The 15244-nt window shown below is 39.7% G+C and overlaps 3 protein-coding genes and 2 non-coding genes across 8 annotated transcripts; 2 read left to right on the top strand and 3 right to left on the bottom strand.

Moving 5' to 3' along the window:
* Positions 1-5319: 5319 nt before the first annotated feature.
* On the bottom strand, positions 5320-5393 carry Trnai-aau. Its single transcript has one exon. It is a non-coding gene; the product is annotated as a tRNA-Ile (tRNA).
* Positions 5394-5590: 197 nt separating this feature from the next.
* Positions 5591-5693, bottom strand: Trnan-guu. The gene is made up of 2 exons: positions 5656-5693; positions 5591-5626 (listed from the first exon to the last, which is right to left on the bottom strand). It is a non-coding gene; the product is annotated as a tRNA-Asn (tRNA).
* A 3597-nt stretch (positions 5694-9290) lies between these two features.
* Positions 9291-10967, bottom strand: LOC115631239 (serine/threonine-protein phosphatase 2A activator). 2 transcript variants are annotated; one of them, XM_030527948.1, is made up of 4 exons: positions 10772-10967; positions 10074-10700; positions 9811-10019; positions 9291-9755 (listed from the first exon to the last, which is right to left on the bottom strand). In XM_030527948.1, the coding sequence occupies exons 1-4, from the start codon at positions 10800-10802 to the stop codon at positions 9384-9386; spliced, it is 1239 nt and encodes a 412-aa protein (XP_030383808.1). In that variant the 5' UTR covers positions 10803-10967; the 3' UTR covers positions 9291-9383. The 2 variants fall into 2 exon arrangements, with proteins under 2 accessions (XP_030383808.1, XP_030383809.1); XM_030527949.1 differs by having other exon boundaries at positions 10074-10697; positions 10772-10966.
* A 279-nt stretch (positions 10968-11246) lies between these two features.
* LOC115631240 (putative oligosaccharyltransferase complex subunit CG9662) lies at positions 11247-12097 on the top strand. Its single transcript, XM_030527950.1, has 2 exons — positions 11247-11464; positions 11720-12097. Exons 1-2 carry the CDS (start codon positions 11326-11328, stop codon positions 12028-12030), a joined length of 450 nt encoding a protein of 149 aa, XP_030383810.1. The 5' UTR covers positions 11247-11325; the 3' UTR covers positions 12031-12097.
* Positions 12098-12496: 399 nt separating this feature from the next.
* On the top strand, positions 12497-14909 carry LOC115631531. 3 transcript variants are annotated; one of them, XM_030528302.1, is made up of 4 exons: positions 12497-14108; positions 14320-14401; positions 14469-14601; positions 14751-14909. In XM_030528302.1, exons 1-4 carry the CDS (start codon positions 12877-12879, stop codon positions 14822-14824), a joined length of 1521 nt encoding a protein of 506 aa, XP_030384162.1. In that variant the 5' UTR covers positions 12497-12876; the 3' UTR covers positions 14825-14909. The 3 variants fall into 3 exon arrangements, with proteins under 3 accessions (XP_030384162.1, XP_030384163.1, XP_030384164.1); XM_030528303.1 differs by having other exon boundaries at positions 14469-14627; positions 14751-14879; XM_030528304.1 differs by having other exon boundaries at positions 12498-14108; positions 14469-14585; positions 14751-14882.
* Positions 14910-15244: the final 335 nt, after the last annotated feature.

Raw genomic sequence — 15244 nt, 5'->3', positions numbered from 1 at the left:
TTATTGTTGCTATTGCTTATGTTGTTTATAACGGCAATTCAGATTGTTGCGCATAAAAAAGCTCAAAATATTAAGCCCTATACAAATTGGTAGGCAATTTATGTGCGAGTGTATAAAAAGGCCCTTGTCGGCACAAGGCTGTAAAAACTTAAGACACTGTTGCCAGCAACATTGTATTAGCGGCAGCATACTAAAAACTATAGTAAAAAATAGTGTTTTTTAAGTAGCCGACACGAAAAAAGAGTACAAAAGAGTGTACAAAAGGTGTTTTAAGTGCTGACGCCGTAAAGATTTTTCATGTATTTGATGGCGGCAGTGCCACAAGCCGCGTTAAAGCTTTGAAGCTGCCACACACAAAATACATATGTAACATATATAGATAGGGACATATATACATATGTACATATGTGAGTGTGATGTGTATTTGCTTATTTAAGTCACTTGCAATTTCTGCTTTGCTCTGCTTTTCTTTGCATAGCTAACGCATAAAAAAATAAAGTTGGAATGCAGTAAACATTTTCTTTTACTCAGAAATGCTGTGTGGGTAGCTGATGTTCGAGGGCGGACTGATAGGTGAGCCATAGATTCTACATCCTACTGCAAACTAAGCACAGCTCTTCATTGCAGAAATTTCAAAACAGCTTCTAATCTAAGTTGTTCTTTTAAAGAAACAACCCATTGCTGCCCATTAGTTTTTATCGTTTTAACGAAGTTGAAACGATATTCAGCTCTTATCGGATAGAGGTTCCCACATTTTCATGCTTAAAAGAATATTATTTTTTGTACTCTAAAATTTTCCTATTTAAAAAATAGTATCCACATAATGTTATTTTACAACCGGTAAGTCTTTTTGGTGGACGAAAAGTGCTCACAAATAATATAACTTAATGTCTTAAATATATTTGTTTATATTATTTGTTTTTGTATAATCCTGAGAAGAAAATAACATTAGCAGTTTATATTCCCACGAAGCTTAAATAAATAACTATATTATTTCAATAGTAGAAGCGGAAAGATCGACATCACCTAAAGCCGAAAATAATTCCTTCAATGATATTTGTTATAATTGTAATAAGATAAGTAGCTTTAAAAAAATGAAAGAGGGGATTGCATACTATATATATAGAGAGGGAAACTTAAAATTAAATCATTCGGCTAATCCTATCATCACATATTGTTTATCTACGGCCCAGTTCCTTAAACATAATACAAATAAAGAGTTAACAATTAATTTTAAGATTTCTTAATGGAAGAGCTAAATAATGTATGGTTTGAATGCTTATTTACATTTCTTCTCAATCATCCCCAACACATATATACACATGTATATAAAGTCCTTAAATGGCGGAGAATAAAAACAACTCGAAGAACATGCAAAAGAAGCTGTAAATGTATTGTTCTTTGAAAGAGAACATCATTTATTTATTGCTTTGCCCTCGTATGTTGGGGTGGCTGTGTGAACGCGTTGCAACTTGCTTTGAAAATTCAACATGCAAATGCGTTTCCATGCAACTCACAATTTACTCACTCACTTGCATATTGTACGACTATGTACGGTATTTGTACTTATATTGGGAAGAACTTTTATGCGCTTTACTTTTTGGCTGCCGAAACTTTTGAAATTACAAAATTCACATATGCATGAACAAATATGATGCTCAACAAATTGCTATTTAACTTACACGCTTGGCCGGACCAGCCAGCCAGCCTCAAAGCTTGTCGACTTTAAGTTGAACTGGCAACCTCCAACCAAGATCCGGGCACTGCCTTTACAGCTTATTCCCATTGCCATTGTCAAGCTGTTAAGGTCTGCCACATATGGGAACGATGTGCAAATCAGCAACAAAAAAAAAGTGAAGAGAAGTGCAGCAGCAACCCACTAAAATGCTATTTTTCACTCTATTCGAGCGGATGTTGAGCGACATAAAACGAAACATAGCGACTGCAAAACCGGATGTTTAGCAGGCTAACAGATACACAGCAACAACAATGGCATCTGCAACACGACATAGAAAAAAATAGCTGAGCATGCAGCCTGCGAGCGGCGACAACAATTGTGCATTTGAATGCCGTTTGGGGAGCTGAAGTCTCCCACCCAAAAAAAAAAGAAAGAAAAAAATTAGGAAAAAGGGCAACAAATAAAATGCCAACACATTCCAATCTGCACACAGCCGGCAACTTGGCAGCCGTTGAAAGCCTGAAAAAAAGCAGGAGATGAAAAAAAGTAAGCCACCGCAACATTGCGGCTTAAATTTCCAAATAGAATTTTTAATATGGAGCCCTCGACATGACCTCCATTTGACCTGGCCTGCACATGTTTGGCACTTATGTTACAGTGCGCGCACTTCTCGTGACTGCGATTTTTGCATCTAATGCTCGCAATCGAGGCCCTCGGGTCACATTTCATTAGCAGGCAATCACTTTAGTTGTGCAGGTAGCTCTCGTCCTTTTACTATCCATGTGGACAGTGCACTTAACAAATGAAAACGCTGTGTCACTTAATTGAAGTGCCGCTTAAGCCAAAGTGCAGCTAAACACTCCACAAAGAACTAATGGGCAGCCAGAGCTCGAAATGATTAACAATGGCAGGGCTAGCAAAGCTAAGTTAGATTGAGCAGGATGTGCTTAAATATGAAACGATTTCAATCGTTAACAATTGATTTAATCCGTTTTTTTTTTTATTATTTAATAAAGGATACATTCTTAGCATTCGTGCTGTACATATTAGATTATTTTAACTATAATTTAGTTTGCTAATGTCGAGTCTAATTATAACAAATAACTTTATTTATAGCTGTGGCAGATAGCTAATTAATTACATTATATAAAACATTCATAAAAAGCACTTAGGCACTCCACAAGGAGCTAATTGGCAGCCACAGCTCGAAATGATTAACAATGGCAGGGCTAGCAAGCTAAGTTAGATTTAGCAGGATGTGCTTAAATATGAACTGGAGCTGGCAACGATTTCAATTGTTAATAGTTGATTTAATCAGTTATTTTTATTAAAAGAAAGGATTGCATCGCCTTCTAAATAGAGGCGTGCTGTACTTGTATTTTTATTATATTTCAACTATAATTATAAAAATAATAAATATATTTTTGACAGATAGCTAATTAATTATATTACATAAAACATTCTTAAAAAGAAGTAATTAAAAACTTTTCTACACACATATTTGCATTATTCTCAGAAAATTATGCCATACGAGAATGAAGGTTAAAGCACAATGACAATTATTCAAATGCATATATCAACCGCCCACACCACTCGTACCAACTCAAAGACTTTGTTCCCTACTCATCATTATACATGGAACAAAGTTTCTGTTCTCTGTTTTTCTCCACAAGAAGGCTTGCGAAGTTGCCAAGCGACGCGCAAGTTGAAAGGGAAATGCATACAAAGCCATTGCGTATACGCACCGCTGGCACTGCGTGCATGTGATTTAAGGCTCACTTACTCTACTGGAAAGCCCATAAATATTAAAAAAGAATTACTTATATATGAGAACAGTGCAGTGCAGTGCAAGGTTTTATAAAAATTACAATCATTAGCGTTAATTTCCGTTTACCGAGCAACCAACTTGGCAGTAAGTTGTGTGGCTTATCAGGACGCGTTGCGCTCCGTCATCAGCCAACAGAAGGCGGAAAATCAGAAGGAATGTCAGGAGCATTAAACAATCTTCAGATATTAGCTGTGGCAGAAAACTTTGTTATGCAAACATGACTTGGCAGACTATTCAGAGGGTTTTCTGACGTGAAATGCTCGCGCGGCAAATTGCATTTTGCCTTTCACGTTTTCGGGCCCAAAACAGACAACACGAGATGCCAATGGCGTGCGCATTCAACTAACTGTCTTAATACACTATAACTACATTTGGAGCATTGCTGCACATTTGATCATCAAGTGTGCACTAATAATAATATATATTATAAATGAAAAACCTTTGTAGAAGCACATCATTTTATTCAAGCTATCAGAGTACATTCAAGAGATTGTTGAGTTTGAATATTTTTAGAGCTGGAGAGCTGCTTTATTTCTATGGTAATATTTTACATATTTTGGTGCTTTAAATACAACTCAACTTGGTTTTGTAATTAAACTAGTTAAAGTGGGAAATAACTTTAAAGATGCTTTTAAAAAAATGTAAACTTTTTTTGAAACTATTTGCCTAATAGATATGAGTGCTTTTTTATTTAGTTGAGCATTGGCCATAATTCAGCTGTTGACCTCTTTTCAATTAGGCCACACTTCACAGAGTTTAAATATGGACTGAATGACAAGGCGCAGTCATCGTAATAAATACATAATGGCCATATTAGGCTTCAGCTTCTCTAATGAAGGGAAAAAAATACTTACAGCGTATCCCTGCGCCGAACTTGATTTTTTTTATTTAGCCATTGCCTTTTTTCTTTGCTTGCATTTGGGCGGATTTGCGCTCACTTCCTGTTGCGGGATAGACAGCTGAGCCAAATGCATTAGTCGGAATTGTAGGCCGTAGGGCCTACCGACGAACTGTTGGCAGGGAGCCAGAAGTGGGTCTGCTATGGCCGAAGGCGGTCGGACAGACAAACAGCTTGTAGCCAAATGTTCGTGTTCAGCCATAAAAAGTGCGCGTGAGTGCGTGTGCGGACTATAGTGTCCACAAAATGCAAGTACCCATGTTTGTCTTTAATAACTCTCACATTTTTTATGTGCCCTACGTGTGTGTTCATATGAGTGGGTGTGTACGAGTGGGTGTCTATTTGCGAAGCGCTGTTTGTTATTGGACATCATCGTTGCTATTGCGACCGTAGCGTCAGGTGCTGTGGATATTAATTAGAAAAGAAAACGTGCCAAGCTGGTCAACACAAGGGGATGGCCACTACAGATCGTGCCTCTCCAGCAGCTACATACTTAGAGCTTATGGGGGGCTTTATAGACCACTTTTCTCCAGCAACGGCCTTGCCTGGGCGCTTGCTTGAATTCTCTGCTAATTACTTGCCTGCACATTATTTGCTATTTTGTGAGAAAGTGTTTAATTTTTGATTATCTAGCAGCTCTCAAAGAACAATTTGCCAAATTTTAATTGTGTCTAAGTTTAATTGTTGTATTAGAGAAGCATTTATTTAAAAAGAATTAAAACCTCTGCCTTTAATCAAGTTTATAAACGTTTTATTTGTGCTTCTTTTCTCTATTCTGAGCATAATTATCAATCTCAATCTCTACAAATATAGTTAAAACTTTATCAAAATAAACACCATTATCAGTTAGTTGTATTAAAAGCTTCCTTCAACTCCGATATAATTAATTATAAGAAAAATGGAAAAAAGAGCAGTTGGCCCATGAGGGGATCGAACCCGCGACCTTCGCGTTATTAGCACGACGCTCTAACCAACTGAGCTAATGGGCCTCGATGACGATTTAGGTTTGTTTACACACAGCGTTTACACAAACGATTAGGACGAGTACTAAAAAGTGCAAACTAATTCGAAAAAATAATATAAATACAACTATTTGTATATACTTAGTATTTCCCTTTTAGTTCTTTCAAAAACAAATTGCACATAAATAATTTATTTATAAATAATACAAACAAAAAATCTTGTGCGCCCCCGGGTGGACTCGAACCACCAACCTTTCGGTCGCTGCACCATTCTTACATCATTCTCGCTTAACAGCCGAACGCGCTAACCGATTGCGCCACGGAGGCAGTTGCGATCGGCCAGCCAAATGGATGTCATATACCTGGACAGATATTATTCACATAGTAGGAAGAAGAGATAAGAACCTTTCTTCGGATAATAATAGCATGCATAGAAGGAGCTTTAAAATCTGATTTATGATTACTGAATCAATCATTTTCTTTCCTTATATATATATACTATTCTTATATCATCTGGCTATATTAAGTCTTTATATATCAAAATGACTAGCTTTCATAAGCTTTAGTAAGATATCTCTAATTATCAAAGAGAACTATAGCATGAACTTAATTGTACTTTAAACTTCAACTGAAGAACTGAAATTGTATTCTTTATTTAAACTTAAATGGTGAATAAAAAAGGACATATGTAGGTATTTAAATTACCTGAATTTCCAAAGTTTTCGATAACTGTTTTAAAGTTTTATTGCAGTTTTCGGATAACATTGTTTCGAATGCATTTTAATTAACTTTATCACCTTTTTAGCGGCTAAGCTTAGTATTTATATCGGCGTAGAGTTCGCCATGTTCCCCGAAGTGTTATTTGGCTCATAGTCGATACTTGCATAACTTGCTTAAAGTTGGTGCGTAAACTTTGGCCAACAACAAAAGTTGGTAAGTCGGGAAGAAGAAAAACTTGCACAACCTAAATTAGTTATTGTCTATGAGGGCTCGACGGTGCTGTGTTGGTAAAATAATAGCTGTAGCTGCCCACATTGGGAAAAACGGTGCACCTTAAGCAAAGTTTTTGATCAACTCGAAGCCCCGCTCTTCGCCCAACAACACAGACAATTACACTAAAAGCTGCAAACTCCCGTGGCTTGTGGGAAAGAAAAGAAAATTCCTGCTCGACAACTTTGTGACATTGACCGCACATTGGGTATTCGCCCCCCTGTTCCAGCATTGTGGCAATGCAACAATTTTTAAATTAACTTTAAATTACGGGAGTACAACGAACCGTGTCTAAAATATGCGAACGACTCACAGGCTCGTTGCGAGCGGGCTGCAGAGCTGTGGTGAGAGTAGTTTGTTGTTTTGTCAGGACTCGACTCCATTATGTTGCAGCAGCTGACGCTCACAAAGACAACGAGGACGAGGACGAGGACGAGAACGAGAACGACACCAACGTTGACGACACGCCCGAAAACAACCAAAAATAATGAATAGCAAAAGGCTAACGGACGCGTGTGAGCTAAACCCCAAACCCACCCAAATCCAATACCCATACCCATACCCCCACCCATCTCCTTCCATCCAACTGCTCTCAGTCGGTAGAAAACAGCAGTGACCAGGCAGGCGTGGCTCATGCTGGCAAACTCATTGTGGTCCCACATGAACAACAGACGAGCATATGCGTGCCGGGAACAACAACAACAACAACTAGCACACACTAAAAAGCAGCATAAAGCCGTGTATGGAATGAGATCTGGGCCTGGTTGGCAGGCATGAACAGTCTTCAATAGAAGCTCACAGCTCAGCAATCCAATTGCATGATTCGGGCAAAAGACAGCCGCAGAGACGAGCCAACCAACCATACATAGAAGCTTATGAACAGCCGACAACACCACTGGACTGGCAGGACATTGCATATTTCAACTTAATCTGCAGCATATCGAGTTAAAAAGTGCAAACATTTCCACATTTTGCCACCATGTTGCCACAAGACAAGAATGAATTAGAAATGTTGCCAGTGGGACGAGGAATCACCCGACAATTCAATTTCATAAACTTGCAAATGGTCTGAAGAATTTCAGTTTTTAAATTTCCCAAACCACATTTTGAAAGTGGAGCTGCGAAACAAAGTTGTACAAACAGACAAATGTTGATACAACTTGTTGATACTATCTGCTTGGGAAATACTAAGCCGTTACTAAAACTTGTATTGAATTAAAATGTGCAAAAAATGCAAATCTTAACAATATTCCAAAGGACTAGATGCATACTCGCATGTATTAAAAACGAGGAATAAGTAGATTATACGAACTAAGGCCATATTGATGCCATTATGATGGATACTGTTATATTTTTGAACATATTCCTCAATTTGATTCTTTTTGAGGCGACTGTTTGTGAGGTTTTTCTTAAAATAAGAAAAAAGAAGGTTTTATCTGTGAGCGCCGCCTTTATCTCTTAAATGTTTTTCAAGTTTTAGCTTAGTTAAGAATATTTAAATTCAAGCCCAGTAAGCACAAATTGTTCATCATTATTATTAGAAACATTAAAAGTCAATTGAGTTCACAAAAAATATGAATAAAATATTATCTCGTTGAAGAATCGCCATAGAGAGAAGAATAGCCATAGAGAGAAGAATCGAACATATCTTCTTTTAAGCTTTAGAAGCAAACTCCTTTATAATTTGTCTCATCACATCGACACCATCGGGCTGCATCCAATCGAGCCCAAATGGGAATGGGAATCGATTCACATCCTCGGACTCGACTTAGCCCTCAACAGTGTGGTGGTCGTTGGTCCTGTAGGCATTTATTTTCACACAACAATCGCAGTCCGTGCTTGCAAGTCTTCAATCAAAACGTGTCAGCAAAGATTTAATACGCAACTATGTTCCAGAAACAAAAGTAGTACTGTGGGGGCGTGGCTGTTGGGGGCGCTACAAGCTGCTGTTGGATTTCAGTTTGATAAATGATGTGTCGAAAATAAATGATTATGCCCGGCGCTGCCGTTGCCGCAGCCACACAGTTTTATTTCTGCCACTTTTGTTTTTAACATACTTTTCGTGCTGTTTTTTTATATAAGTATGTATATATTGTTTTTCCACCAACTGACAAAGAGCAAGTTGTATAAGTTTTTATTCGCATGCCTCATTTAGCATATTGATTTCTGTTTTTTGTTATTTGTTTTGCTGTTGTTGTTGCTGTTGTAAAGCTGTAATCACGTCCATTTGTTTCAATTTATAATGCTGTGCTTGTTGCTGGCGCGGCTTATGCAAAACTTTTCAACGATTCTGCCTCTTAACGTGGCCGAAATACACAGCCATTGTCAGTCTGAGGTCGACAGAATGTAATGACATTTCGAAATTATGGCAATTGACGCGAAACAACCAAAAATTCAATGGCAAAAGTTTAACAATTGTGGCAAATGGCGAAGAGGGGATGGGGGAAGAGATGTCGCTTGAGTGGCCACTTGCTGTGCCTTTTGATAAAGCAATTTACATCGGTTTTACATTAAATATGGAAGTGGCATACATATGCGAAGCTCAAGTGTGGAGCAATGCAGCAATAAAGATAAACTGAAAATTCCACTTATCTTTAACATTTCATTCAGGACTGTACAAAAAAACGAACATCGTCTAAAAAATGCGTTTGAACACGTTTGGCCACGTTGGCCTCGGATATGGTAACAAAATGAAGGTTAAGCAGGACTCAGTATAAAACTATGAGATGTCTGACTAGTCAGCTTAAAGAGTCGATTTACAAACATTCCAAACCAGCCAAGCTTATCTAAGGAAAAGAAGCCAACCAATTTTGAATAGTACTTTGGCCATACTTCATTTCCAACTAGCATCCACCCATTCTTCTATTATTTCTGCTCTATACGGCTAATCTCTTTAATAAACCATCAAAATAAAATCGAATTATGCAACAAAGGTGTTAGTTAAATATACATATAATTTAGAACTCTTTGTCAACATAACGCGTTAAAAAAAGATGCGAGAATCAACAGCAGGGAGGGAAAAACCAGCTAGTCCGCCGGCTGTTTGCTAGCATCGCCCACTTCATCTTGACTCGCAGGTTTGTCGCTGCACATGCTTGAGCCTTCGGTGGCTACCAGTGAGGCTGGCGAGCCTGTGCGTGGACGCAACACAACGCTATTATCGCTGCTCTCACTGCTCGAGTCCCCCACATTCAAATCGTTCTGTAGCGCCTCAGCGGGCGGTGGTGGCGCAGCAACAGGCGCCGGCGGAGCAGGTGTGCCTATGCAAATGCGCTTCGAGGGTGGAGGCGCCACATAACCGAGACGTGCACTGCTTAGGGGTGTACCCGAGGCCACTGTATCGAAGGACATCAATTCCCCAAAGTAAACGTGCTGTATGACAGGAAACTTGGAGAGAATCTGCAAGGCAGGGCAGTTTAAGCAAGGAGTTAGTTTCATTATAGAAACAACGCACCTCTTTTTGGTACATTTTAACCAGACCCGCATTGATCTTAACCCATGAGGGCACAGCTGTTATGCTCCAAAGCTGATTCGAGTGCTCACCGAAGTGGCCGGTCTTCACTTTACAAATGTAATCGATGCAGCCGATGAACATGAAATGATTTTTATAGTCATTGATGACTTGTTCATCCACAAACTTGGCCGGATCGAAGGGACTCTTCACTAAAAGGATAACATTATGTAACCACAACATTTAACGGGTTATTTCATACCCACCCGCTAACTGTGCACTGCCCCAGATAAAGGGCACGAACTGATAGTCGTCCAGCGACCACACGCCCTGGCTTCCAGCAGGTTCCATATTGTAAGCACGTTGCAACTGACGCACAAATTCCAAATAGCGATTGAACAAACGCAACGCGGCACTTACAATGTCCTGCTCCAACAGTACCTCTGCCTTGAAGAGTGCACACATGAAGAACAGAAAGGACAGCTCATGTCCAGTGCCGTAATCAATTCTCGTCGCATTGCCAAAAGCCTCCATCAGATATTGCTGCAGTTCGTTCAGGTATTTGTGCTTCTGCGTGGGCAGCGCTTGGGCCAGCTTCTGTGGGATATCATCGCGCATCTGACGCGCCCAGTCCCGATACGCCTTGTTGCCAAATCTCTGAGGCTGCTCCAGCGGCGGATTCCGCTCCACCAGCTGTTCCAGAACATCGAATATCTGCAGCAGTTTGCGCAGCACCTCAGACTCGTGCATCTCATCGGTAGTCTTAATGCCCTGAATGGCTGTGCTGGTGCCGTTGATAAAACCAATGAGGTCATAGTAGGCACGGGAGCGCTGCCAAAGCGCTAAATCGCCAATGTTGTGTACTCGTTTGTCAATTGCCGGCGTTTTGCCTGCTAAGGTGTAAATATGTATTTTGTCAATAATTCGAGGCGCATGGTGTTTGTGGGCGTGGCCATGCACATACCTGCTGCAACGGCTGCATTGGCATCTGCCATGCTTGTCCTTATGTATAACAAATTGCTGTTTATTTACTTTGTTTTGCCCAATTTTGCAACGCAGCTCCGAAATAGGAAAATGGTATTGATGCAATAATGCAGGGCTGCCAACTTTCGCGGACAAGTAATGGCTGGATAAACAAAATCAAGCCAAATCAAAATAGCGTTAAGGCTGGAAATAACTGACAGGTACACGGTAACAATGGCAAATCAATTACCTGAAATGCATGTGACATTAAATATAATAAAAGTATGTACATACTGCTATTTTAATTATTATTTCACTTGTTTTCCACCAACTTATCTTTCTATTCTAAACCGTTTTAAATTTATTGCGCACTTATTTGTCAAACCAGCTGATGCAGGCTGTCATCGATATAAGAGCGAGTTGGCAGCTGCTAATGTGCTATCGACTCAGCGATTGCTGCAGAATTCACATCATTATCGCCGCACGTCAACAAGAAATCTTGCCGGCTTGTTCTCTATTTATTCGCATTTATTGTTTATTTATTAAGCCAGCAACATGATTGAAACAATGTATAGCCTGCCTTTTCACATACTCGTGCCACCAAACATAAAAGTGCGCCGTTTGTCCATACCAATGCCTTCGGCAATGGGCGTTTTTTCTGTTGTGTTGCTCTCATACTTTCTTGTGACGGGAGGTAAATATGCACACATACACATAAATACATACAAATATACATTTGCAGTGGATTGCAAGTGAATGTTTTCAAATATGAATTCTACATTGCTAATCTAATAGAGTTATGGACAGCGTAATAAGTGCAGATGTATATTATTCTATCCAATGTTCCTTGAAAGAAATGCAATGCACTATGAAATAAACTGTGACCCACTATATATGTACATATGTATAAAATATCTCACATGTTAATAACAATGCTGTTACTCTTCAGGTATTATCTATGATGTCATAGTGGAACCACCAAGCGTGGGCGCCACCGTTGACGAACACGGACATTCCCGACCCGTAGCTTTTATGCCATACCGTGTTAATGGCCAATACATTATGGAGGGATTGGCCAGCAGCTTCCTCTTCACTATTGGCAGCCTGGGCTTCATCATTATGGATCAAACGCACGCCCCAGGCAAGACGAATCTCAATCGGCTGCTGCTTACAGCCATGGGCTTCATATTTATTATAGTTTCCTTCTTCACCACATGGCTGTTTATGCGCATGAAGCTGCCTAGCTACCTACAGCCTTAAAGCATATAACACCGATTTGATAATAATAGGAATCATGCAAAGCACTCTCAATGTTTTAGTATTGCAATATAATATTATAAATGAAAAAGCCGTAAGTGTTTTATTAATGTATCTATATTTACAAGCAACTTTATCGTCCAGTTTATATCGGTATTTTTGTCTCTATTTTAATTTCATTCTTAACCAATATCTTGCACTTGATGGGGATATAATATATAAATTATTATCTTGCCAAACATCTAAAGGTGCAAAAGTGTGTAGCGCATTTTCTCTTCCACCGTGCCTGCACTGAAATTTGGTTAATGCAGGTTTTTCGCTCAAAACAAACACTTTTGGGCGTCCCATTTGAAAATAGTTTTTCCTCAGTACATGACGCGCAGCCAAAACGATCACAACAGACGCGCTTCGATCATTGCTTGTGAATTTTCATAGCATATATAAATATAAAAAGCTATTTTCGGGTCCCAGAAATATTAGCAGTACATATAGAAAAGTGAAATTGTGTGAAAACTTTAAGAATACCAAGGAAATAAACCCAGTTAACGATAGAAAGTTACTGTTTTTGCAAAGTGCTTTCGTGTTGATGTGATGTAACAATAGTTTGCCAAGAAATAGCGTCGAATAGATCTAAAAGTGCCAAGTGGTTGGGGCTGCTAGGAGTCCCAAAAGGCAAATGCGTCGTAGTTTGCCAATTTAGAGGCCGGCGCCTATATTGTTTACAAAACAAATAAAAATATTCTTATGGCGTGCTTCGGAGTTGACTGCTAGCTTAAAACTCACTAATATATATACATATCTTTAGTATTTATTATAATTAACGGTACAACTGCTTGAAAGTTATAAGCCATGTCGAAAAAGTGTTCGGTACGCAGTCTAAGCGACAGCTCCTTGGCCGAGTTGGCCAATCTTTTGGTCTCCACCATCAGCTATTCGCAATATGCGCCCGATGTGCGTTTGGATATTAATATAGTGATGGTGGAGTTGAACGAATATCTCACCCAGGCGGGTGCCACTTCGAACATCTATCAGGATCTGTTGCGCGTGATACTCAGCTCGGACTATTTGGATGCCAATATGCGGTTTACGTGCCTGCAAATGTTGCTCAATTGTGGCGTCACTTTCCTGGTTACTGAGGTCTTTCCCTTCAGCTATTACGAGAAAATATTGCAAGTGATCGCGGCGCAGGGTGCGGGGCTGAGGGTGCTCAATCTAAAGGGGATTTGGGTGAAGGAAGAGCATATGCATTATATGTATGCGATTGTGCAACGCTGCAAGCAACTCACCAAGCTATATGTGCCATATATAGCCAATGATCGGCTGCTGGAGGAAATAGCCAAGAGCTGTACACGTCTGCAAATATTGGACATATCGGGTGAGACAGATATTACCGAAATCGGCATCGATCTGCTGAGCAAGGGTCTGTGTGCTCAGAGTCTTACGGTTGTGGATGTTGGAATGCCGGGCGAAGAGAATATTTGCCATTCGGATATAGCTTTAATTCTCGAGCATTGTCCGCAGGTGGAGACCCTCTCCACCTTCTCATTTGTGGGTGCAGCTCTGAAATTTATTTACGATAACATCGATGATCATTTCAAGTGTCGCTTGAAGTATGTGCACGACACGGCCACGGATGAGCCGACGCTTCAGATCATCATGCAGACTTGCCCGCGTTTGGAGACCCTATATTTGGACTCTCCGAAGACGGGATGCCTGCGTGCTCTCCACACCCGCACGCTTCGCAAGCTAAAGATCTATAAGTTCATTGTGACCGAACTTTTGCCACTGCTGGAGCGACCCATTGGACGCAATTTGCGGCATTTGACGATGATCAAGGGCAACGGGAACTTGGAGTTGAACAGATTGGCTCGGCTATGCCCATCGCTTATCGACTTGGATTGCTACATGATCGACAGTTTATCCTACGGGCCTGGTCAGGCGCGCTTCCAGCAGCTCGAGGGTCTGGAGATACTCAGCTGTTCTGTGATGACAAGCTCCTTAAAAGCTTTTCTGTGCAGTTCCACAGATTTGAAGCGTCTGGCTGTGGATACTGTGGATTTTACGGATGAGGATATAGTCAGGTAAAAACTTAATTCAAATGTGTGATGAAGAGGAATTCCAATAACACACCTTTTTTTAAGAAGCATTTCTTGGAAACAATTCCTCCTGTCAACTTTATATTAAGTTTTTCAAATTCTGGTTGCTTTTTTATAAGACATTTATAAACCTTTTACTACAGATCCTATAAATACTTCAGCCTATTCTTATGCTACATTTATTTCTTTCAAACAGCATTTTTATGCAACACGACTTCAAAGTCTTGGAGGACATTTGGTTTACTTTGGCGCCTGAACTAACCGTTCAAGCTGTAGAGGTGCGACAATATCAATTTAATCTATTTTGGGAGTTCATAACTCACTGAGAAAATATATATTTGACAGGTTCTTATGGACAGCTGCCCTGAATTGCAATCCATTGGCCAACTGACGGGCTGGTCGCTCACTCCCGATGATTTGGCGTTGGTGCGGGGTCTTCTAAAAAGCGGCAACTCAAGTCTTGTACTGACACCAAATGGTTTTATTGCTTGAACAATTTTTCAGGTGTATTTTAATGAATGTCATGCAGCGCATTAAAGTACACACCCAAATAGTTAAACTTTAATTAAGCTTTTAATTTAATATTAAATCAAAATATAATTGACAAAAGTTTATTTTTGTTTTCAGCGTCTGCAATGAAATCGGCGTCGCCGTTCCCGACAGCTCTTCAAATGCGCACGTTCGAGGAGACACTTTTATAAAGCAACAGCAAATAAGTGTGTGTTATGTTTTGTAATTCGCTTGTGATATTAATGCAATAAAATTTCGTTATAATTTAAAATTCAACTCATGCGTGGTATATATTTGGTATTTTTAGTACTGCCAACTTATTGACTTGTTTGCTCATGCCGCTGCGTTGGCAGCTTACCTGAATCGTTACAGCTGCAAGGGTTGTCCTTAAGCGGAAATTGTGCAATAAATAGGACCTTTACATACAATTACATAATTGAAACGATTAGAAAAACGTGAAGAAACCTAGCAATTTATGAAAAGACTATAATTTATTGTGCAGTTAGCTTGACTTCAGTGCAAATTTTTACTGTTGCAGAAGTGTCGTCTCGATTAGGCAACCCTGCGTGCTATTGTACACTTTTCGTGCGTTTTAGGGCAGACAGTTGTCT

Source organism: Scaptodrosophila lebanonensis, unplaced genomic scaffold (assembly GCF_003285725.1).
Source record: "Scaptodrosophila lebanonensis strain 11010-0011.00,11010-0021.00 unplaced genomic scaffold, SlebRS2 tig00001412-arrow-pilon, whole genome shotgun sequence".
In the NCBI taxonomy this organism is placed as follows: domain Eukaryota; kingdom Metazoa; phylum Arthropoda; class Insecta; order Diptera; family Drosophilidae; genus Scaptodrosophila; species Scaptodrosophila lebanonensis.
Note: the sequence above shows the minus strand (reverse complement) of the source record. Positions and strands in the feature narration are given on the sequence as shown.

Coding starts and splice junctions, on each gene's coding strand:
- LOC115631240 (XM_030527950.1), top strand. CDS start 11,326: ATGATTGAAACAATGTATAGCCTGCCTTTTCACATACTCGTGCCACCA. Junction 11,465..11,719: donor ATACTTTCTTGTGACGGGAG/GTAAATATGCAC, acceptor GTTACTCTTCAG/GTATTATCTATGATGTCATA.
- LOC115631239 (XM_030527948.1), bottom strand. CDS start 10,802: ATGGCAGATGCCAATGCAGCCGTTGCAGCAG. Junction 10,020..10,073: donor GGGCAGTGCACAGTTAGCGG/GTGGGTATGAAA, acceptor TTATCCTTTTAG/TGAAGAGTCCCTTCGATCCG. Junction 9,756..9,810: donor TTAAAATGTACCAAAAAGAG/GTGCGTTGTTTC, acceptor CCTGCCTTGCAG/ATTCTCTCCAAGTTTCCTGT.
- LOC115631531 (XM_030528302.1), top strand. CDS start 12,877: ATGTCGAAAAAGTGTTCGGTACGCAGTCTAAGCGACAGCTCCTTGGCC. Junction 14,109..14,319: donor ACGGATGAGGATATAGTCAG/GTAAAAACTTAA, acceptor TCTTTCAAACAG/CATTTTTATGCAACACGACT. Junction 14,402..14,468: donor TAACCGTTCAAGCTGTAGAG/GTGCGACAATAT, acceptor TATATTTGACAG/GTTCTTATGGACAGCTGCCC.